Here is a 21,237-nt window from a genome sequence, read left to right as displayed (position 1 = left end):
TCTAGAGGGTTCTAGAAGGAAGGAAGGGCCCTCTCCTCTGCTCTAGAGGGTTCTAGAAGGAAGGAAGGGCCCTCTCCTCTGCTCTAGTGGGTTCTAGAAGGAAGGAAGGGCCCTCTCCTCTGCTCTAGAGGGTTCTAGAAGGAAGGAAGGGCCCTCTCCTCTGCTCTAGAGGGTTCTAGAAGGAAGGAAGGGCCCTCTCCTCTGCTCTAGAGGGTTCTAGAAGGAAGGGCCCTCTCCTCTGCTCTAGTGGGTTCTAGAAGGAAGGAAGGGCCCTCTCCTCTGCTCTAGAGGGTTCTAGAAGGAAGGAAGGGCCCTCTCCTCTGCTCTAGAGGGTTCTAGAAGGAAGGAAGGGCCCTCTCCTCTGCTCTAGAGGGTTCTAGAAGGAAGGAAGGGCCCTCTCCTCTGCTCTAGAGGGTTCTAGAAGGAAGGGCCCTCTCCTCTGCTCTAGAGGGTTCTAGAAGGAAGGGCCCTCTCCTCTGCTCTAGTGGGTTCTAGAAGGAAGGAAGGGCCCTCTCCTCTGCTCTAGAGGGTTCTAGAAGGAAGGAAGGGCCCTCTCCTCTGCTCTAGAGGGTTCTAGAAGGAAGGAAGGGCCCTCTCCTCTGCTCTAGAGGGTTCTAGAAGGAAGGAAGGGCCCTCTCCTCTGCTCTGGAGGGTTCTAGAAGGAAGGAAGGGCCCTCTCCTCTGCTCTAGAGGGTTCTAGAAGGAAGGGCCCTCTCCTCTGCTCTAGTGGGTTCTAGAAGGAAGGGCCCTCTCCTCTGCTCTAGTGGGTTCTAGAAGGAAGGGCCCTCTCCTCTGCTCTAGAGGGTTCTAGAAGGAAGGAAGGGCCCTCTCCTCTGCTCTAGAGGGTTCTAGAAGGAAGGAAGGGCCCTCTCCTCTGCTCTAGAGGGTTCTAGAAGGAAGGGCCCTCTCCTCTGCTCTAGTGGGTTCTAGAAGGAAGGAAGGGCCCTCTCCTCTGCTCTAGTGGGTTCTAGAAGGAAGGAAGGGCCCTCTCCTCTGCTCTAGAGGGTTCTAGAAGGAAGGAAGGGCCCTCTCCTCTGCTCTAGTGGGTTCTAGAAGGAAGGGCCCTCTCCTCTGCTCTAGTGGGTTCTAGAAGGAAGGAAGGGCCCTCTCCTCTGCTCTAGAGGGTTCTATAGAAGGAAGGAAGGGCCCTCTCCTCTGCTCTAGTGGGTTCTAGAAGGAAGGAAGGGCCCTCTCCTCTGCTCTAGAGGGTTCTAGAAGGAAGGAAGGGCCCTCTCCTCTGCTCTAGAGGGTTCTAGAAGGAAGGGCCCTCTCCTCTGCTCTAGAGGGTTCTAGAAGGAAGGGCCCTCTCCTCTGCTCTAGAGGGTTCTATAAGGAAGGGCCCTCTCCTCTGCTCTAGTGGGTTCTAGAAGGAAGGAAGGGCCCTCTCCTCTGCTCTAGTGGGTTCTAGAAGGAAGGAAGGGCCCTCTCCTCTGCTCTAGTGGGTTCTAGAAGGAAGGAAGGGCCCTCTCCTCTGCTCTAGAGGGTTCTAGAAGGAAGGGCCCTCTCCTCTGCTCTAGTGGGTTCTAGAAGGAAGGGCCCTCTCCTCTGCTCTAGTGGGTTCTAGAAGGAAGGAAGGGCCCTCTCCTCTGCTCTAGAGGGTTCTAGAAGGAAGGGCCCTCTCCTCTGCTCTAGAGGGTTCTAGAAGGAAGGGCCCTCTCCTCTGCTCTAGAGGGTTCTAGAAGGAAGGAAGGGCCCTCTCCTCTGCTCTAGTGGGTTCTAGAAGGAAGGGCCCTCTCCTCTGCTCTAGAGGGTTCTAGAAGGAAGGAAGGGCCCTCTCCTCTGCTCTGGAGGGTTCTAGAAGGAAGGGCCCTCTCCTCTGCTCTAGTGGGTTCTAGAAGGAAGGGCCCTCTCCTCTGCTCTAGAGGGTTCTAGAAGGAAGGAAGGGCCCTCTCCTCTGCTCTAGAGGGTTCTAGAAGGAAGGAAGGGCCCTCTCCTCTGCTCTGGAGGGTTCTAGAAGGAAGGAAGGGCCCTCTCCTCTGCTCTAGAGGGTTCTAGAAGGAAGGGCCCTCTCCTCTGCTCTAGTGGGTTCTAGAAGGAAGGGCCCTCTCCTCTGCTCTAGTGGGTTCTAGAAGGAAGGGCCCTCTCCTCTGCTCTAGAGGGTTCTAGAAGGAAGGAAGGGCCCTCTCCTCTGCTCTAGTGGGTTCTAGAAGGAAGGAAGGGCCCTCTCCTCTGCTCTAGTGGGTTCTAGAAGGAAGGAAGGGCCCTCTCCTCTGCTCTAGTGGGTTCTAGAAGGAAGGAAGGGCCCTCTCCTCTGCTCTAGAGGGTTCTAGAAGGAAGGAAGGGCCCTCTCCTCTGCTCTAGAGGGTTCTAGAAGGAAGGAAGGGCCCTCTCCTCTGCTCTAGAGGGTTCTAGAAGGAAGGAAGGGCCCTCTCCTCTGCTCTAGTGGGTTCTAGAAGGAAGGAAGGGCCCTCTCCTCTGCTCTAGAGGGTTCTAGAAGGAAGGGCCCTCTCCTCTGCTCTAGAGGGTTCTAGAAGGAAGGAAGGGCCCTCTCCTCTGCTCTAGTGGGTTCTAGAAGGAAGGAAGGGCCCTCTCCTCTGCTCTAGAGGGTTCTAGAAGGAAGGAAGGGCCCTCTCCTCTGCTCTAGTGGGTTCTAGAAGGAAGGGCCCTCTCCTCTGCTCTAGTGGGTTCTAGAAGGAAGGAAGGGCCCTCTCCTCTGCTCTAGTGGGTTCTAGAAGGAAGGGCCCTCTCCTCTGCTCTAGTGGGTTCTAGAAGGAAGGAAGGGCCCTCTCCTCTGCTCTAGAGGGTTCTAGAAGGAAGGAAGGGCCCTCTCCTCTGCTCTAGTGGGTTCTAGAAGGAAGGAAGGGCCCTCTCCTCTGCTCTAGTGGGTTCTAGAAGGAAGGAAGGGCCCTCTCCTCTGCTCTAGTGGGTTCTAGAAGGAAGGAAGGGCCCTCTCCTCTGCTCTAGAGGGTTCTAGAAGGAAGGGCCCTCTCCTCTGCTCTAGAGGGTTCTAGAAGGAAGGGCCCTCTCCTCTGCTCTAGAGGGTTCTAGAAGGAAGGGCCCTCTCCTCTGCTCTAGAGGGTTCTAGAAGGAAGGAAGGGCCCTCTCCTCTGCTCTAGAGGGTTCTAGAAGGAAGGAAGGGCCCTCTCCTCTGCTCTAGAGGGTTCTAGAAGGAAGGAAGGGCCCTCTCCTCTGCTCTAGAGGGTTCTAGAAGGAAGGAAGGGCCCTCTCCTCTGCTCTAGAGGGTTCTAGAAGGAAGGAAGGGCCCTCTCCTCTGCTCTAGTGGGTTCTAGAAGGAAGGAAGGGCCCTCTCCTCTGCTCTAGAGGGTTCTAGAAGGAAGGAAGGGCCCTCTCCTCTGCTCTAGAGGGTTCTAGAAGGAAGGAAGGGCCCTCTCCTCTGCTCTAGAGGGTTCTAGAAGGAAGGAAGGGCCCTCTCCTCTGCTCTAGAGGGTTCTAGAAGGAAGGAAGGGCCCTCTCCTCTGCTCTAGAGGGTTCTAGAAGGAAGGAAGGGCCCTCTCCTCTGCTCTAGTGGGTTCTAGAAGGAAGGAAGGGCCCTCTCCTCTGCTCTAGAGGGTTCTAGAAGGAAGGAAGGGCCCTCTCCTCTGCTCTAGAGGGTTCTAGAAGGAAGGAAGGGCCCTCTCCTCTGCTCTAGAGGGTTCTAGAAGGAAGGAAGGGCCCTCTCCTCTGCTCTAGAGGGTTCTAGAAGGAAGGAAGGGCCCTCTCCTCTGCTCTAGAGGGTTCTAGAAGGAAGGAAGGGCCCTCTCCTCTGCTCTAGTGGGTTCTAGAAGGAAGGAAGGGCCCTCTCCTCTGCTCTAGAGGGTTCTAGAAGGAAGGGCCCTCTCCTCTGCTCTAGAGGGTTCTAGAAGGAAGGAAGGGCCCTCTCCTCTGCTCTAGTGGGTTCTAGAAGGAAGGAAGGGCCCTCTCCTCTGCTCTAGAGGGTTCTAGAAGGAAGGAAGGGCCCTCTCCTCTGCTCTAGTGGGTTCTAGAAGGAAGGGCCCTCTCCTCTGCTCTAGTGGGTTCTAGAAGGAAGGAAGGGCCCTCTCCTCTGCTCTAGTGGGTTCTAGAAGGAAGGGCCCTCTCCTCTGCTCTAGTGGGTTCTAGAAGGAAGGAAGGGCCCTCTCCTCTGCTCTAGAGGGTTCTAGAAGGAAGAAGGGCCCTCTCCTCTGCTCTAGTGGGTTCTAGAAGGAAGGAAGGGCCCTCTCCTCTGCTCTAGTGGGTTCTAGAAGGAAGGAAGGGCCCTCTCCTCTGCTCTAGTGGGTTCTAGAAGGAAGGAAGGGCCCTCTCCTCTGCTCTAGAGGGTTCTAGAAGGAAGGGCCCTCTCCTCTGCTCTAGAGGGTTCTAGAAGGAAGGGCCCTCTCCTCTGCTCTAGAGGGTTCTAGAAGGAAGGGCCCTCTCCTCTGCTCTAGAGGGTTCTAGAAGGAAGGAAGGGCCCTCTCCTCTGCTCTAGAGGGTTCTAGAAGGAAGGAAGGGCCCTCTCCTCTGCTCTAGAGGGTTCTAGAAGGAAGGAAGGGCCCTCTCCTCTGCTCTAGAGGGTTCTAGAAGGAAGGAAGGGCCCTCTCCTCTGCTCTAGAGGGTTCTAGAAGGAAGGAAGGGCCCTCTCCTCTGCTCTAGTGGGTTCTAGAAGGAAGGAAGGGCCCTCTCCTCTGCTCTAGAGGGTTCTAGAAGGAAGGAAGGGCCCTCTCCTCTGCTCTAGAGGGTTCTAGAAGGAAGGAAGGGCCCTCTCCTCTGCTCTAGAGGGTTCTAGAAGGAAGGAAGGGCCCTCTCCTCTGCTCTAGAGGGTTCTAGAAGGAAGGAAGGGCCCTCTCCTCTGCTCTAGAGGGTTCTAGAAGGAAGGAAGGGCCCTCTCCTCTGCTCTAGTGGGTTCTAGAAGGAAGGAAGGGCCCTCTCCTCTGCTCTAGAGGGTTCTAGAAGGAAGGAAGGGCCCTCTCCTCTGCTCTAGAGGGTTCTAGAAGGAAGGAAGGGCCCTCTCCTCTGCTCTAGAGGGTTCTAGAAGGAAGGGCCCTCTCCTCTGCTCTAGTGGGTTCTAGAAGGAAGGAAGGGCCCTCTCCTCTGCTCTAGAGGGTTCTAGAAGGAAGGAAGGGCCCTCTCCTCTGCTCTAGAGGGTTCTAGAAGGAAGGAAGGGCCCTCTCCTCTGCTCTAGAGGGTTCTAGAAGGAAGGGCCCTCTCCTCTGCTCTAGAGGGTTCTAGAAGGAAGGGCCCTCTCCTCTGCTCTAGTGGGTTCTAGAAGGAAGGAAGGGCCCTCTCCTCTGCTCTAGAGGGTTCTAGAAGGAAGGAAGGGCCCTCTCCTCTGCTCTAGAGGGTTCTAGAAGGAAGGAAGGGCCCTCTCCTCTGCTCTAGAGGGTTCTAGAAGGAAGGAAGGGCCCTCTCCTCTGCTCTAACGGGTTCTAGAAGGAAGGAAGGGCCCTCTCCTCTGCTCTAGAGGGTTCTAGAAGGAAGGGCCCTCTCCTCTGCTCTAGTGGGTTCTAGAAGGAAGGGCCCTCTCCTCTGCTCTAGTGGGTTCTAGAAGGAAGGGCCCTCTCCTCTGCTCTAGAGGGTTCTAGAAGGAAGGAAGGGCCCTCTCCTCTGCTCTAGAGGGTTCTAGAAGGAAGGAAGGGCCCTCTCCTCTGCTCTAGAGGGTTCTAGAAGGAAGGGCCCTCTCCTCTGCTCTAGTGGGTTCTAGAAGGAAGGAAGGGCCCTCTCCTCTGCTCTAGTGGGTTCTAGAAGGAAGGAAGGGCCCTCTCCTCTGCTCTAGAGGGTTCTAGAAGGAAGGAAGGGCCCTCTCCTCTGCTCTAGTGGGTTCTAGAAGGAAGGGCCCTCTCCTCTGCTCTAGTGGGTTCTAGAAGGAAGGAAGGGCCCTCTCCTCTGCTCTAGAGGGTTCTATAGAAGGAAGGAAGGGCCCTCTCCTCTGCTCTAGTGGGTTCTAGAAGGAAGGAAGGGCCCTCTCCTCTGCTCTAGAGGGTTCTAGAAGGAAGGAAGGGCCCTCTCCTCTGCTCTAGAGGGTTCTAGAAGGAAGGGCCCTCTCCTCTGCTCTAGAGGGTTCTAGAAGGAAGGGCCCTCTCCTCTGCTCTAGAGGGTTCTATAAGGAAGGGCCCTCTCCTCTGCTCTAGTGGGTTCTAGAAGGAAGGAAGGGCCCTCTCCTCTGCTCTAGTGGGTTCTAGAAGGAAGGAAGGGCCCTCTCCTCTGCTCTAGTGGGTTCTAGAAGGAAGGAAGGGCCCTCTCCTCTGCTCTAGAGGGTTCTAGAAGGAAGGGCCCTCTCCTCTGCTCTAGTGGGTTCTAGAAGGAAGGGCCCTCTCCTCTGCTCTAGTGGGTTCTAGAAGGAAGGAAGGGCCCTCTCCTCTGCTCTAGAGGGTTCTAGAAGGAAGGGCCCTCTCCTCTGCTCTAGAGGGTTCTAGAAGGAAGGGCCCTCTCCTCTGCTCTAGAGGGTTCTAGAAGGAAGGAAGGGCCCTCTCCTCTGCTCTAGTGGGTTCTAGAAGGAAGGGCCCTCTCCTCTGCTCTAGAGGGTTCTAGAAGGAAGGAAGGGCCCTCTCCTCTGCTCTGGAGGGTTCTAGAAGGAAGGGCCCTCTCCTCTGCTCTAGTGGGTTCTAGAAGGAAGGGCCCTCTCCTCTGCTCTAGAGGGTTCTAGAAGGAAGGAAGGGCCCTCTCCTCTGCTCTAGAGGGTTCTAGAAGGAAGGAAGGGCCCTCTCCTCTGCTCTGGAGGGTTCTAGAAGGAAGGAAGGGCCCTCTCCTCTGCTCTAGAGGGTTCTAGAAGGAAGGGCCCTCTCCTCTGCTCTAGTGGGTTCTAGAAGGAAGGGCCCTCTCCTCTGCTCTAGTGGGTTCTAGAAGGAAGGGCCCTCTCCTCTGCTCTAGAGGGTTCTAGAAGGAAGGAAGGGCCCTCTCCTCTGCTCTAGTGGGTTCTAGAAGGAAGGAAGGGCCCTCTCCTCTGCTCTAGTGGGTTCTAGAAGGAAGGAAGGGCCCTCTCCTCTGCTCTAGTGGGTTCTAGAAGGAAGGAAGGGCCCTCTCCTCTGCTCTAGAGGGTTCTAGAAGGAAGGAAGGGCCCTCTCCTCTGCTCTAGAGGGTTCTAGAAGGAAGGAAGGGCCCTCTCCTCTGCTCTAGAGGGTTCTAGAAGGAAGGAAGGGCCCTCTCCTCTGCTCTAGTGGGTTCTAGAAGGAAGGAAGGGCCCTCTCCTCTGCTCTAGAGGGTTCTAGAAGGAAGGGCCCTCTCCTCTGCTCTAGAGGGTTCTAGAAGGAAGGAAGGGCCCTCTCCTCTGCTCTAGTGGGTTCTAGAAGGAAGGAAGGGCCCTCTCCTCTGCTCTAGAGGGTTCTAGAAGGAAGGAAGGGCCCTCTCCTCTGCTCTAGTGGGTTCTAGAAGGAAGGGCCCTCTCCTCTGCTCTAGTGGGTTCTAGAAGGAAGGAAGGGCCCTCTCCTCTGCTCTAGTGGGTTCTAGAAGGAAGGGCCCTCTCCTCTGCTCTAGTGGGTTCTAGAAGGAAGGAAGGGCCCTCTCCTCTGCTCTAGAGGGTTCTAGAAGGAAGGAAGGGCCCTCTCCTCTGCTCTAGTGGGTTCTAGAAGGAAGGAAGGGCCCTCTCCTCTGCTCTAGTGGGTTCTAGAAGGAAGGAAGGGCCCTCTCCTCTGCTCTAGAGGGTTCTAGAAGGAAGGGCCCTCTCCTCTGCTCTAGAGGGTTCTAGAAGGAAGGGCCCTCTCCTCTGCTCTAGAGGGTTCTAGAAGGAAGGGCCCTCTCCTCTGCTCTAGAGGGTTCTAGAAGGAAGGGCCCTCTCCTCTGCTCTAGAGGGTTCTAGAAGGAAGGAAGGGCCCTCTCCTCTGCTCTAGAGGGTTCTAGAAGGAAGGAAGGGCCCTCTCCTCTGCTCTAGAGGGTTCTAGAAGGAAGGAAGGGCCCTCTCCTCTGCTCTAGAGGGTTCTAGAAGGAAGGAAGGGCCCTCTCCTCTGCTCTAGTGGGTTCTAGAAGGAAGGAAGGGCCCTCTCCTCTGCTCTAGAGGGTTCTAGAAGGAAGGAAGGGCCCTCTCCTCTGCTCTAGAGGGTTCTAGAAGGAAGGAAGGGCCCTCTCCTCTGCTCTAGAGGGTTCTAGAAGGAAGGAAGGGCCCTCTCCTCTGCTCTAGAGGGTTCTAGAAGGAAGGAAGGGCCCTCTCCTCTGCTCTAGAGGGTTCTAGAAGGAAGGAAGGGCCCTCTCCTCTGCTCTAGTGGGTTCTAGAAGGAAGGAAGGGCCCTCTCCTCTGCTCTAGAGGGTTCTAGAAGGAAGGAAGGGCCCTCTCCTCTGCTCTAGAGGGTTCTAGAAGGAAGGAAGGGCCCTCTCCTCTGCTCTAGAGGGTTCTAGAAGGAAGGGCCCTCTCCTCTGCTCTAGTGGGTTCTAGAAGGAAGGAAGGGCCCTCTCCTCTGCTCTAGAGGGTTCTAGAAGGAAGGAAGGGCCCTCTCCTCTGCTCTAGAGGGTTCTAGAAGGAAGGAAGGGCCCTCTCCTCTGCTCTAGAGGGTTCTAGAAGGAAGGAAGGGCCCTCTCCTCTGCTCTAGAGGGTTCTAGAAGGAAGGGCCCTCTCCTCTGCTGTAGAGGGTTCTAGAAGGAAGGGCCCTCTCCTCTGCTCTAGTGGGTTCTAGAAGGAAGGAAGGGCCCTCTCCTCTGCTCTAGAGGGTTCTAGAAGGAAGGAAGGGCCCTCTCCTCTGCTCTAGAGGGTTCTAGAAGGAAGGAAGGGCCCTCTCCTCTGCTCTAGAGGGTTCTAGAAGGAAGGAAGGGCCCTCTCCTCTGCTCTGGAGGGTTCTAGAAGGAAGGAAGGGCCCTCTCCTCTGCTCTAGAGGGTTCTAGAAGGAAGGGCCCTCTCCTCTGCTCTAGTGGGTTCTAGAAGGAAGGGCCCTCTCCTCTGCTCTAGTGGGTTCTAGAAGGAAGGGCCCTCTCCTCTGCTCTAGAGGGTTCTAGAAGGAAGGAAGGGCCCTCTCCTCTGCTCTAGAGGGTTCTAGAAGGAAGGAAGGGCCCTCTCCTCTGCTCTAGAGGGTTCTAGAAGGAAGGGCCCTCTCCTCTGCTCTAGTGGGTTCTAGAAGGAAGGAAGGGCCCTCTCCTCTGCTCTAGTGGGTTCTAGAAGGAAGGAAGGGCCCTCTCCTCTGCTCTAGAGGGTTCTAGAAGGAAGGAAGGGCCCTCTCCTCTGCTCTAGTGGGTTCTAGAAGGAAGGGCCCTCTCCTCTGCTCTAGTGGGTTCTAGAAGGAAGGAAGGGCCCTCTCCTCTGCTCTAGAGGGTTCTATAGAAGGAAGGAAGGGCCCTCTCCTCTGCTCTAGTGGGTTCTAGAAGGAAGGAAGGGCCCTCTCCTCTGCTCTAGAGGGTTCTAGAAGGAAGGAAGGGCCCTCTCCTCTGCTCTAGAGGGTTCTAGAAGGAAGGGCCCTCTCCTCTGCTCTAGAGGGTTCTAGAAGGAAGGGCCCTCTCCTCTGCTCTAGAGGGTTCTATAAGGAAGGGCCCTCTCCTCTGCTCTAGTGGGTTCTAGAAGGAAGGAAGGGCCCTCTCCTCTGCTCTAGTGGGTTCTAGAAGGAAGGAAGGGCCCTCTCCTCTGCTCTAGTGGGTTCTAGAAGGAAGGAAGGGCCCTCTCCTCTGCTCTAGAGGGTTCTAGAAGGAAGGGCCCTCTCCTCTGCTCTAGAGGGTTCTATAAGGAAGGGCCCTCTCCTCTGCTCTAGTGGGTTCTAGAAGGAAGGAAGGGCCCTCTCCTCTGCTCTAGAGGGTTCTAGAAGGAAGGGCCCTCTCCTCTGCTCTAGAGGGTTCTAGAAGGAAGGAAGGGCCCTCTCCTCTGCTCTAGTGGGTTCTAGAAGGAAGGAAGGGCCCTCTCCTCTGCTCTAGAGGGTTCTAGAAGGAAGGGCCCTCTCCTCTGCTCTAGTGGGTTCTAGAAGGAAGGGCCCTCTCCTCTGCTCTAGTGGGTTCTAGAAGGAAGGGCCCTCTCCTCTGCTCTAGTGGGTTCTAGAAGGAAGGGCCCTCTCCTCTGCTCTAGTGGGTTCTAGAAGGAAGGGCCCTCTCCTCTGCTCTAGTGGGTTCTAGAAGGAAGGGCCCTCTCCTCTGCTCTAGTGGGTTCTAGAAGGAAGGGCCCTCTCCTCTGCTCTAGTGGGTTCTAGAAGGAAGGAAGGGCCCTCTCCTCTGCTCTAGAGGGTTCTAGAAGGAAGGGCCCTCTCCTCTGCTCTAGAGGGTTCTATAGAAGGAAGGAAGGGCCCTCTCCTCTGCTCTAGTGGGTTCTAGAAGGAAGGGCCCTCTCCTCTGCTCTAGTGGGTTCTAGAAGGAAGGGCCCTCTCCTCTGCTCTAGTGGGTTCTAGAAGGAAGGAAGGGCCCTCTCCTCTGCTCTAGAGGGTTCTAGAAGGAAGGGCCCTCTCCTCTGCTCTAGAGGGTTCTATAGAAGGAAGGAAGGGCCCTCTCCTCTGCTCTAGTGGGTTCTAGAAGGAAGGAAGGGCCCTCTCCTCTGCTCTAGAGGGTTCTAGAAGGAAGGAAGGGCCCTCTCCTCTGCTCTAGTGGGTTCTAGAAGGAAGGAAGGGCCCTCTCCTCTGCTCTAGAGGGTTCTAGAAGGAAGGGCCCTCTCCTCTGCTCTAGAGGGTTCTATAGAAGGAAGGAAGGGCCCTCTCCTCTGCTCTAGTGGGTTCTAGAAGGAAGGAAGGGCCCTCTCCTCTGCTCTAGTGGGTTCTAGAAGGAAGGAAGGGCCCTCTCCTCTGCTCTAGTGGGTTCTATAGAAGGAAGGGCCCTCTCCTCTGCTCTAGAGGGTTCTAGAAGGAAGGAGGGGCCCTCTCCTCTGCTCTAGTGGGTTCTAGAAGGAAGGAAGGGCCCTCTCCTCTGCTCTAGAGGGTTCTAGAAGGAAGGAAGGGCCCTCTCCTCTGCTCTAGAGGGTTCTAGAAGGAAGGAAGGGCCCTCTCCTCTGCTCTAGTGGGTTCTATAGAAGGAAGGAAGGGCCCTCTCCTCTGCTCTAGAGGGTTCTAGAAGGAAGGAAGGGCCCTCTCCTCTGCTCTAGTGGGTTCTAGAAGGAAGGAAGGGCCCTCTCCTCTGCTCTAGTGGGTTCTATAGAAGGAAGGAAGGGCCCTCTCCTCTGCTCTAGTGGGTTCTAGAAGGAAGGGCCCTCTCCTCTGCTCTAGTGGGTTCTATAGAAGGAAGGAAGGGCCCTCTCCTCTGCTCTAGTGGGTTCTAGAAGGAAGGAAGGGCCCTCTCCTCTGCTCTAGTGGGTTCTAGAAGGAAGGAAGGGCCCTCTCCTCTGCTCTAGTGGGTTCTATAGAAGGAAGGAAGGGCCCTCTCCTCTGCTCTAGTGGGTTCTAGAAGGAAGGGCCCTCTCTTCTGCTCTAGTGGGTTCTAGAAGGAAGGAAGGGCCCTCTCCTCTGCTCTAGTGGGTTCTAGAAGGAAGGAAGGGCCCTCTCCTCTGCTCTAGTGGGTTCTATAGAAGGAAGGAAGGGCCCTCTCCTCTGCTCTAGAGGGTTCTAGAAGGAAGGAAGGGCCCTCTCCTCTGCTCTAGTGGGTTCTAGAAGGAAGGAAGGGCCCTCTCCTCTGCTCTAGAGGGTTCTAGAAGGAAGGAAGGGCCCTCTCCTCTGCTCTAGAGGGTTCTAGAAGGAAGGAAGGGCCCTCTCCTCTGCTCTAGAGGGTTCTAGAAGGAAGGGCCCTCTCCTCTGCTCTAGAGGGTTCTAGAAGGAAGGGCCCTCTCCTCTGCTCTAGAGGGTTGGTTCTATAGAAGGAAGGAAGGGCCCTCTCCTCTGCTCTAGTGGGTTCTAGAAGGAAGGAAGGGCCCTCTCCTCTGCTCTAGAGGGTTCTAGAAGGAAGGAAGGGCCCTCTCCTCTGCTCTAGTGGGTTCTAGAAGGAAGGAAGGGCCCTCTCCTCTGCTCTAGAGGGTTGGTTCTATAGAAGGAAGGAGGGCCCTCTCCTCTGCTCTAGTGGGTTCTAGAAGGAAGGAAGGGCCCTCTCCTCTGCTCTAGAGGGTTCTAGAAGGAAGGGCCCTCTCCTCTGCTCTAGAGGGTTGTAGAAGGAAGGAAGGGCCCTCTCCTCTGCTCTAGAGGGTTGTAGAAGGAAGGAAGGGCCCTCTCCTCTGCTCTAGTGGGTTCTAGAAGGAAGGGCCCTCTCCTCTGCTCTAGAGGGTTCTAGAAGGAAGGAAGGGCCCTCTCCTCTGCTCTAGTGGGTTCTAGAAGGAAGGAAGGGCCCTCTCCTCTGCTCTAGAGGGTTCTAGAAGGAAGGAAGGGCCCTCTCCTCTGCTCTAGAGGGTTCTAGAAGGAAGGGCCCTCTCCTCTGCTCTAGAGGGTTCTAGAAGGAAGGGCCCTCTCCTCTGCTCTAGTGGGTTCCAGTGAGGTTTTTGGCAGAACATTTCGATTTTAGTTTTAGTCATTAGTCTCTTGAATAGTTTTCATTTAGTTTAAGTCACATTTTAGTCACCTGGAATGTTTTACTGAATCTACAATTGATTTAGTCGACTAAAATGTGTTTAGCCGGTCTTAGCGGGCCTTGATGCCGTCGTAATGGCTGATTTTACACTCGCTGAAAATAGCCGATCTAGATCTGCTATTTTCAGCATGCAACCACGTGTAAAATGACTCAAACTGGATCTGCATGTCCACTTGTCCCTTCCTAACATTTTAGTCTAGTTTTTATTTGTTGACGAAATTGTCAATATATATTTAGTCTTAGTTTTAGTCGTCGTAGCTTCGTTTTCGTCAGTGAAAAAAGGTAGTCGACAAAAAAATGTTGTCTTTAGTTTTAGTCGATTAAATCAACACTGGTGGGTTCAACTAACCCAGGGGTCGGCAACCCAAGATGTTGAATGAGCCATTTTCAACCAAAAAAATTAATTCAAAATCTACCTGGAGCCGCAAAAGATTTTTAAGCCTTAAAATGCTTATATAATGAAGACAACAGGGCTGCAAGTGGATATTAGCCTATCTATCAAAATAAAAAGTGCGCTATGGTTTAAGCCCGTTCGGAAATAGCGCACTGAGTGCACTGTGCAATGCAAACTAATAGGCGAGTGCGCTCCCGCGGTGCGCATTTCCGAACGCAGTCAACGCACCCTCCATTATTATGCCATGTTTTTTGCATTGTGTTCTTACCCGTTTAATGTGATTTCTGTGTGTGGACATCGCTGGAGAGCTTCTCAACATTGGGCACGTAAAATGTCACTTTAATCTTCACACACGATTGCAAGCTCTCATCGGTGAGGCGTGTGCGGTATTTGGATTTAATGTAGTTCATGTTTGAGAATATCTGCTCACAAAAGTACGTTGATCCAAAGATGGATAATACTCCAGATGCGAGTTTCTTCATGTTCACATAATTGTCTGGAAGAGCATTCCATGTTTTCCGTCTGTGAATGGCTTGCCACGTTTTATTTATTGTTTGATAGTTTGTCACTGCAGATTTAGCCATGGTGCGTCATGCAACTGCAGCCTGTTTTACGCAATCGCTACATTTACATTGTAAACGTGTACATAAACATTCAGATTCTAAATATAAAGTACTCGCCACATGTGCCACGGGTGTTAGAATGTTGCTGGTACAGCGATTAGCATTGCTGCATCCCGCGTTGTTTAATAAAAAGCATTTTTATCCGAGCTGTTATTTTGCCATTGGCTTTCAACTACGCGCCCCCACCCGGTGTGCAACTGTTTCCCAACCCCGTTTGAGAAAAGGGGCGCTCGGATAAAAATGCTTTTTATTAAACAACGCGGGATGCAGCAATGCTAATCGCTGTACCAGCACATTTCTAACTCCCGTGGCACATGTGTCGAGGACTTTAAATTTTAAATCGGAATGTTTATGGACTGCGATTGCGTAAAACAGGCTGCTGTTGCGTCATGACTGACAGTCATGTTTCAGGGCTATAGCCTACTGCAGATTAAGCATACAGACAATCCATCATAATATTTATTCTACACATTTTTACAAAATTGGGAAACTTAAGAATGTTTCTGTCACGTTTGGCCTCCTACAGAAACCATAAATGAAAAATAAAAATGTGAAAAAATAAACATTATACATTTTCATAGATTTTTTTGTAATGCTACAGGGAGCCACTAGGGGAGTGCTCAAGAGCCGCAAGCGGCTCTTGAGCCGCCGGTTGCCGACCCCTGAACTAACCCATTCTGACCTGAGATCAGATTCTAAAAATGTCTTCTTGACATCCTGACAGTTTTCTGAAAAAGCTATGTTTCTATGTCAGTCGTTCTTCGATTTTTCAAAGGAGCTTGTAGATCTGCTATTTTTCAACAGCTAAAGCACAACATGACGCCAACACCAAAAAGGGGTTCCCGCCCCAGAATGGGCTAAAGTCCTACCCGCTCATGAAGTCTCCGAAGATGTACATGCCGTTGAGGTTGGGGTATTCACAGCCGCGGTACACGTAGCCTCCCGTCACAGACTTGCCCATCTTGTGAGGGTAGGCGTAGATGGGCAGCACGTCGTCTGGAAGGAAGCGTCGCACAGAGAATCAACACACCCGTGTGAATTGATTCATATTACAATTTACAATTTAGGCATTTATCAGACGCTCTTAAGCAAGAACAAAAAGCATGGGAATACATCACATAAAAAGCATTTATCATGAAACATGTGTAAGCTAAGAAAGTAACAGTGGAATATCTATATAATGAAACTATACATATAAACTATACATCTATACTATACTATGCTATACATATGTACTATGACGTGCTATGACTATATACAATGCAATTATAGTGCTGTCTACATAACATGCTATAAGTCTGTATCAAATGCTATCCAAGTCTACAGAAATGCTATCTAAGGGGTTAGGGTAAGTGCTATGGGCCATGATGGAGTCTGAAAAGGTTTGGTTTTCAGACTACGGCGGAAGATTGGGAGTGATGCTGCAGTTCTGACTGCAATGGGAAGTGCATTCCACAGTTTTGGAGCCAGAAGGGAGAAGAGTTTGGGACGTGTGGAGCGTTGTTGTCCCGGCGTTTTTAGTGAGGGTACTTCCAGCTTCCCTGCGTTGGCTGATCTGAGTGCGCATATAAAACTGTCTGGGTGTTCACATGAGAATTATAACTCACTCAGCGTAGAGTCAGCACACAGCTTCTTGTCGTAGTTATAACTATAGTTAACTCACCCAGCGTAGAGTTAGCACACAGCTTCTTGTCGTAGTTATAACGTTAACTCACCCAGCGTAGAGTTAGCACACAGCTTCTTGTCGTAGTTATAACGTTAACTCACCCAGCGTAGAGTTGGCACACAGCTTCTTGTCGTAGTTATAACGTTAACTCACCCAGCGTAGAGTTGGCACACAGCTTCTTGTCGTAGTTATAACGTTAACTCACCCAGCGTAGAGTTAGCACACAGCTTCTTGTCGTAGTTATAACGTTAACTCACCCAGCGTAGAGTTAGCACACAGCTTCTTGTCGTAGTTATAACGTTAACTCACCCAGCGTAGAGTTAGCACACAGCTTCTTGTCGTAGTTATAACGTTAACTCACCCAGCGTAGAGTTAGCACACAGCTTCTTGTCGTAGTTATAACGTTAACTCACCCAGCGTAGAGTTAGCACACAGCTTCTTGTCGTAGTTATAACGTTAACTCACCCAGCGTAGAGTTAGCACACAGCTTCTTGTCGTAGCAGCTGAAACCCTCCTTGGCTCTCCAGCCGTAGTTCCGTCCTCTCTCGATGATGTCAACCTCCTCGTACTTGTTCTGGCCCACGTCTCCGCAGAACAGACGCCCCTTTCCCTTTAGGACAGAACAGAACAGAACAGAACAGAACAGACGCCCCTTTCCCTTTAGGACAGAACAGAACAGAACAGAACAGAACAGACGCCCCTTTCCCTTTAGGACAGAACAGAACAGAACAGAACAGAACAGACGCCCCTTTCCCTTTAGGACAGAACAGAACAGAACAGAACAGAACAGACGCCCCTTTCCCTTTAGGACAGAACAGAACACAGAGATGTGTTCCTGCTAGACGACACCTCTACACACACATTGGTGAAGAAATATATTGGTACGGCATTTATTTACATATTTCATTGATATTGCTTGACTATACCTCCTTGGTGGTCCCCGCGGTCCACTAATCTAAATGATTACCTCCTTGGTTGAGGGGTCCACTAATCTAAATGTTACCTCCTTGGGTCCACTAATCTAATAGTTACCTCCTTGGTTGAGGGGTCCCCTCGGTCCACCGAGCAGCGCCACATGTTGCGTACGCCATATGCGTACACCTCGGGCCGCGCCCCTCGCTCGCCCACGAAGGGGTTGTCGTGCGGGATGCGGTACAGAGGACCGCGGTCGTTGTCGTCCACGTCGATGCGAAGGACCTTCCCCAGCAGGGCAGACCTACGGGACAGAGAGGACCTTTAACCTTTAAGGACCTTCCCCAGCAGAGCAGACCTACGGGACAGAGAGGACCTTTGACCTTTAAGGACCTTCCCCAGCAGAGCAGACCTACGGGACAGAGAGGACCTTTGACCTTTAAGGACCTTCCCCAGCAGAGCAGACCTACAGGACAGAGAGGACCTTTAACCTTTAAGGACCTTCCCCAGCAGAGCAGACCTACGGGACAGAGAGGACCTTTGACCTTTAAGGACCTTCCCCAGCAGAGCAGACCTACAGGACAGAGAGGACCTTTAACCTTTAAGGACCTTCCCCAGCAGAGCAGACCTACGGGACAGAGAGGACCTTTGACCTTTAAGGACCTTCCCCAGCAGAGCAGACCTACGGGACAGAGAGGACCTTTAACCTTTAAGGACCTTCCCCAGCAGAGCAGACCTACGGGACAGAGAGGACCTTTAACCTTTAAGGACCTTCCCCAGCAGAGCAGACCTACAGGACAGAGAGGACCTTTGACCTTTAAGGACCTTCCCCAGCAGGGCAGACCTACGGGACAGAGAGGACCTTTAACCTTTAAGGACCTTCCCCAGCAGAGCAGACCTGGGGCGGGACAGAGAGGACCTTTAACCTTTAAGGACCTTCCCCAGCAGAGCAGACCTACAGGACAGAGAGGACCTTTAACCTTTAAGGACCTTCCCCAGCAGAGCAGACCTACAGGACAGAGAGGACCTTTAACCTTTAAGGACCTTCCCCAGCAGAGCAGACCTACGGGACAGAGAGGACCTTTGACCTTTAAGGACCTTCCCCAGCAGAGCAGACCTACGGGACAGAGAGGACCTTTGACCTTTAAGGACCTTCCCCAGCAGAGCAGACCTACGGGACAGAGAGGACCTTTAACCTTTAAGGACCTTCCCCAGCAGGGCAGACCTACGGGACAGAGAGGACCTTTGACCTTTAAGGACCTTCCCCAGCAGGGCAGACCTACGGGACAGAGAGGACCTTTGACCTTTAAGGACCTTCCCCAGCAGAGCAGACCTACGGGACAGAGAGGACCTTTAACCTTTAAGGACCTTCCCCAGCAGAGCAGACCTACAGGACAGAGAGGACCTTTGACCTTTAAGGACCTTCCCCAGCAGAGCAGACCTACAGGACAGAGAGGACCTTTGACCTTTAAGGACCTTCCCCAGCAGAGCAGACCTACGGGACAGAGAGGACCTTTAACCTTTAAGGACCTTCCCCAGCAGAGCAGACCTACAGGACAGAGAGGACCTTTGACCTTTAAGGACCTTCCCCAGCAGAGCAGACCTGGGGCGGGACAGAGAGGACCTTTGACCTTTAAGGACCTTCCCCAGCAGAGCAGACCTACAGGACAGAGAGGACCTTTAACCTTTAAGGACCTTCCCCAGCAGAGCAGACCTGGGGCGGGACAGAGAGGACCTTTGACCTTTAAGGACCTTCCCCAGCAGAGCAGACCTACAGGACAGAGAGGACCTTTAACCTTTAAGGACCTTCCCCAGCAGAGCAGACCTACGGGACAGAGAGGACCTTTGACCTTTAAGGACCTTCCCCAGCAGAGCAGACCTACGGGACAGAGAGGACCTTTAACCTTTAAGGACCTTCCCCAGCAGAGCAGACCTACGGGACAGAGAGGACCTTTAACCTTTAAGGACCTTCCCCAGCAGAGCAGACCTACAGGACAGAGAGGACCTTTGACCTTTAAGGACCTTCCCCAGCAGGGCAGACCTACGGGACAGAGAGGACCTTTAACCTTTAAGGACCTTCCTCAGCAGGGCGGGACAGAGAGGACCTTTGACCTTTAAGGACCTTCCCCAGCAGAGCAGACCTACAGGACAGAGAGGACCTTTAACCTTTAAGGACCTTCCCCAGCAGAGCAGACCTACGGGACAGAGAGGACCTTTAACCTTTAAGGACCTTCCCCAGCAGGGCAGACCTACGGGACAGAGAGGACCTTTAACCTTTAAGGACCTTCCCCAGCAGGGCAGACCTACGGGACAGAGAGGACCTTTAACCTTTAAGGACCTTCCCCAGCAGAGCAGACCTACGGGACAGAGAGGACCTTTAACCTTTAAGGACCTTCCCCAGCAGAGCAGACCTACGGGACAGAGATGACCTTTAACCTTTAAGGACCTTCCCCAGCAGAGCAGACCTACGGGACAGAGAGGACCTTTGACCTTTAAGGACCTTCCCCAGCAGAGCAGACCTACGGGACAGAGATGACCTTTAACCTTTAAGGACCTTCCCCAGCAGAGCAGACCTACGGGACAGAGAGGACCTTTGACCTTTAAGGACCTTCCCCAGCAGAGCAGACCTACGGGACAGAGAGGACCTTTGACCTTTAAGGACCTTCCCCAGCAGAGCAGACCTACAGGACAGAGAGGACCTTTAACCTTTAAGGACCTTCCCCAGCAGAGCAGACCTACGGGACAGAGAGGACCTTTGACCTTTAAGGACCTTCCCCAGCAGAGCAGACCTACGGGACAGAGAGGACCTTTGACCTTTAAGGACCTTCCCCAGCAGAGCAGACCTACGGGACAGAGAGGACCTTTGACCTTTAAGGACCTTCCTCAGCAGAGCAGACCTACGGGACAGAGAGGACCTTTAACCTTTAAGGACCTTCCTCAGCAGAGCAGACCTACGGGACAGAGAGGACCTTTAACCTTTAAGGACCTTCCCCAGCAGAGCAGACCTACGGGACAGAGAGGACCTTTAACCTTTAAGGACCTTCCCCAGCAGAGCAGACCTACAGGACAGAGAGGACCTTTGACCTTTAAGGACCTTCCCCAGCAGCAGGGGGCGCCGATAGTTCAGCAACCGCCATTCTGTTTGTCTGTAGAAGAAGACTCCGTCTCCTCCTCTACCGACAAGAGCAATGGTGAAGGTGGCCGGGGTGACCTTTGACCCATTGGTTAGACCAGTCATTAGTCCTGCTTTAGACTAGTCACTGGTTAGACCAGGCATTAGTCCTGGTTTAGACTAGTCATTGGTTAGACCAGTCATTAGTCCTGGTTTAGACTAGTCATTGGTTAGACCAGGCATTAGTCCTGGTTTAGACTAGTCATTGGTTAGACCAGTCATTAGTCCTGGTTTAGACTAGTCATTGGTTAGACTATAGTCATTATTAGTCCTGCTTTAGACTAGTCATTGGTTAGACCAGTCATTAGTCCTACAACTACAACCTATCTCAAACCCTCACCCTAAACCTAACCTCCCACGGGGCAGCACAGCTAAACCTAACCTTAACCCATGTCTAACCAATGACTAGTCTAAACCTAACCTCCCACGGGGCAGCACACCTAAACCTAACCTTAACCCATGTCTAACCAATGACTAGTCTAAACCTAACCTCCCACGGGGCAGCACACCTAAACCTAACCTTAACCCATGTCTAACCAATGAATAGTCTAAACCTAACCTCCCACGGGGCAGCACACCTAAACCTAACCTTAACCCATGTCTAACCAATGACTCTAGTCTAAACCTAACCTCCCACGGGGCAGCACACCTAAACCTAACCTTAACACATGTCTAACCAATGACTAGTCTAACCCTAACCTCCCACGGGGCAGCACACCTAAACCTAACCTTAACCCATGTCTAACCAATGACTAGTCTAAACTAAGTATGCACCCTAAACCTAACCTTAACCCATGTCTAACCAATGACTAGTCTAAACTAAGTATGCACCCTAAACCTAACCTTAACCCATGTCTAACCAATGACTAGTCTAAACTAAGTATGCACCCTAAACCTAACCTTAACCCATGTCTAACCAATGACTAGTCTAAATTAAGTATGCACCCTAAACCTAATGTTAACCCATGTCTAACCAATGACTAGTCTAAACTAAGTATGCACACCTAAACCTAACCTTAACCCATGTCTAACCAATGACTAGTCTAAACTAAGTATGCACCCTAAACCTAACCTTAACCCATGTCTAACCAATGACTAGTCTAAACTAAGTATGCACCCTAAACCTAACCTTAACCCATGTCTAACCAATGACTAGTCTAAACTAAGTATGCACCCTAAACCTAACCTTAACCCATGTCTAACCAATGACTAGTCTAAACTAAGTATGCACCCTAAACCTAACCTTAACCCATGTCTAACCAATGACTAGTCTAAACTAAGTATGCACCCCGGTGGTCGTGGGGTCCGGACTAATCACTCGCTAAGTGTAGAAAAGGGAGGCATACTTTGGTTAGACATAGCATTGGTTAGACATGGGTTACGGTTAGGTTTAGGTGTGCTGCCTCGTGGGAGGTTAGGTTTAGGGTGAGGGTTTGAGATAGGTTGTAGATGTAGGACTAATGACTGGTCTAACCAATGACTAGTCTAAACCAAAAACTGTCTAAACTAAGTACTGCACCCGTAGAAAAGAGTCATCCTAGCTATCAACAGCAACCCTCCCCCTGGCCTACTCATGGATTGGACCCACCCACTTCCCTCCATCTCAATCAGTGATCTCACCTGCTCCCCCTCACACCTCAATCAGTGGCCAGCTATATATATATATACTGCCTGAGTGCCTGGCCAATCAGTGGCCAGCTATATATACTGCCTGAGTGCCTGTCCAATCAGTGGCCAGCTATATATACTGCCTGAGTGCCTGTCCATGCAGTCAGTGTTTGTCAGCAGCAGTAACAACAACTCCACCCCCTGAGAGCCCTCTGTCCTCCTGGAGCCTCAGGCCCTGGTTCTGTCCTGGAGCCTCAGGCCCTGGTTATGCGTCACTGAATAAAAACCATAACCGTGAAGCCTCACCTCCTCCTTGCTCAACTCAAATGCTTTGCAAAGGAAAATAAAGGCTTAAACAGAACTCTCCTTGTCTCTATATTCTGACCGATGGTACCATGGGGATGTGATAGTCCATGAGCCAGTCTCAACCTAAACCTTACCCTACACACTTAGAGTCTTTAGAAGCAAAAAAAACAACAACTGCTGGTTTACAATGAAGGCATATCGTAGAATTGGCTTGCCAGGACCTAACACTTCTGGTGCCACTGAATCTTTCAGAATAACGGGCAGCCTCTGCCAGCCAGATGAGGGAGCT

At 52.4% G+C, this 21,237-nt stretch overlaps 1 protein-coding gene across 3 annotated transcripts in view; it reads right to left on the bottom strand.

Moving 5' to 3' along the window:
- hhipl1 (HHIP-like 1) overlaps positions 1-21,237 on the bottom strand; it is a gene marked incomplete at its 3' end in the record, with an annotated part of 63,479 nt that overhangs the window by 17,458 nt on the left and 24,784 nt on the right. For 2 of the 3 annotated variants that reach the window (XM_083791136.1, XM_083791138.1), the window contains 3 exons: positions 15,983-16,166; positions 15,416-15,608; positions 14,154-14,280 (listed from right to left, as the gene is read on the bottom strand). In XM_083791136.1, the coding sequence (XP_083647262.1) occupies positions 14,154-14,280; positions 15,416-15,608; positions 15,983-16,166 (504 nt within the window). The remainder of the gene's footprint in view (positions 1-14,153; positions 14,281-15,415; positions 15,609-15,982; positions 16,167-21,237) is intronic. The other variant, XM_083791137.1, reaches the window with a different exon arrangement.

This window comes from Protomyctophum parallelum, assembly GCF_964188405.1.
Source record: "Protomyctophum parallelum genome assembly, chromosome: 20".
In the NCBI taxonomy this organism is placed as follows: Eukaryota; Metazoa; Chordata; class Actinopteri; order Myctophiformes; family Myctophidae; genus Protomyctophum; species Protomyctophum parallelum.
Note: the sequence above shows the minus strand (reverse complement) of the source record. Positions and strands in the feature narration are given on the sequence as shown.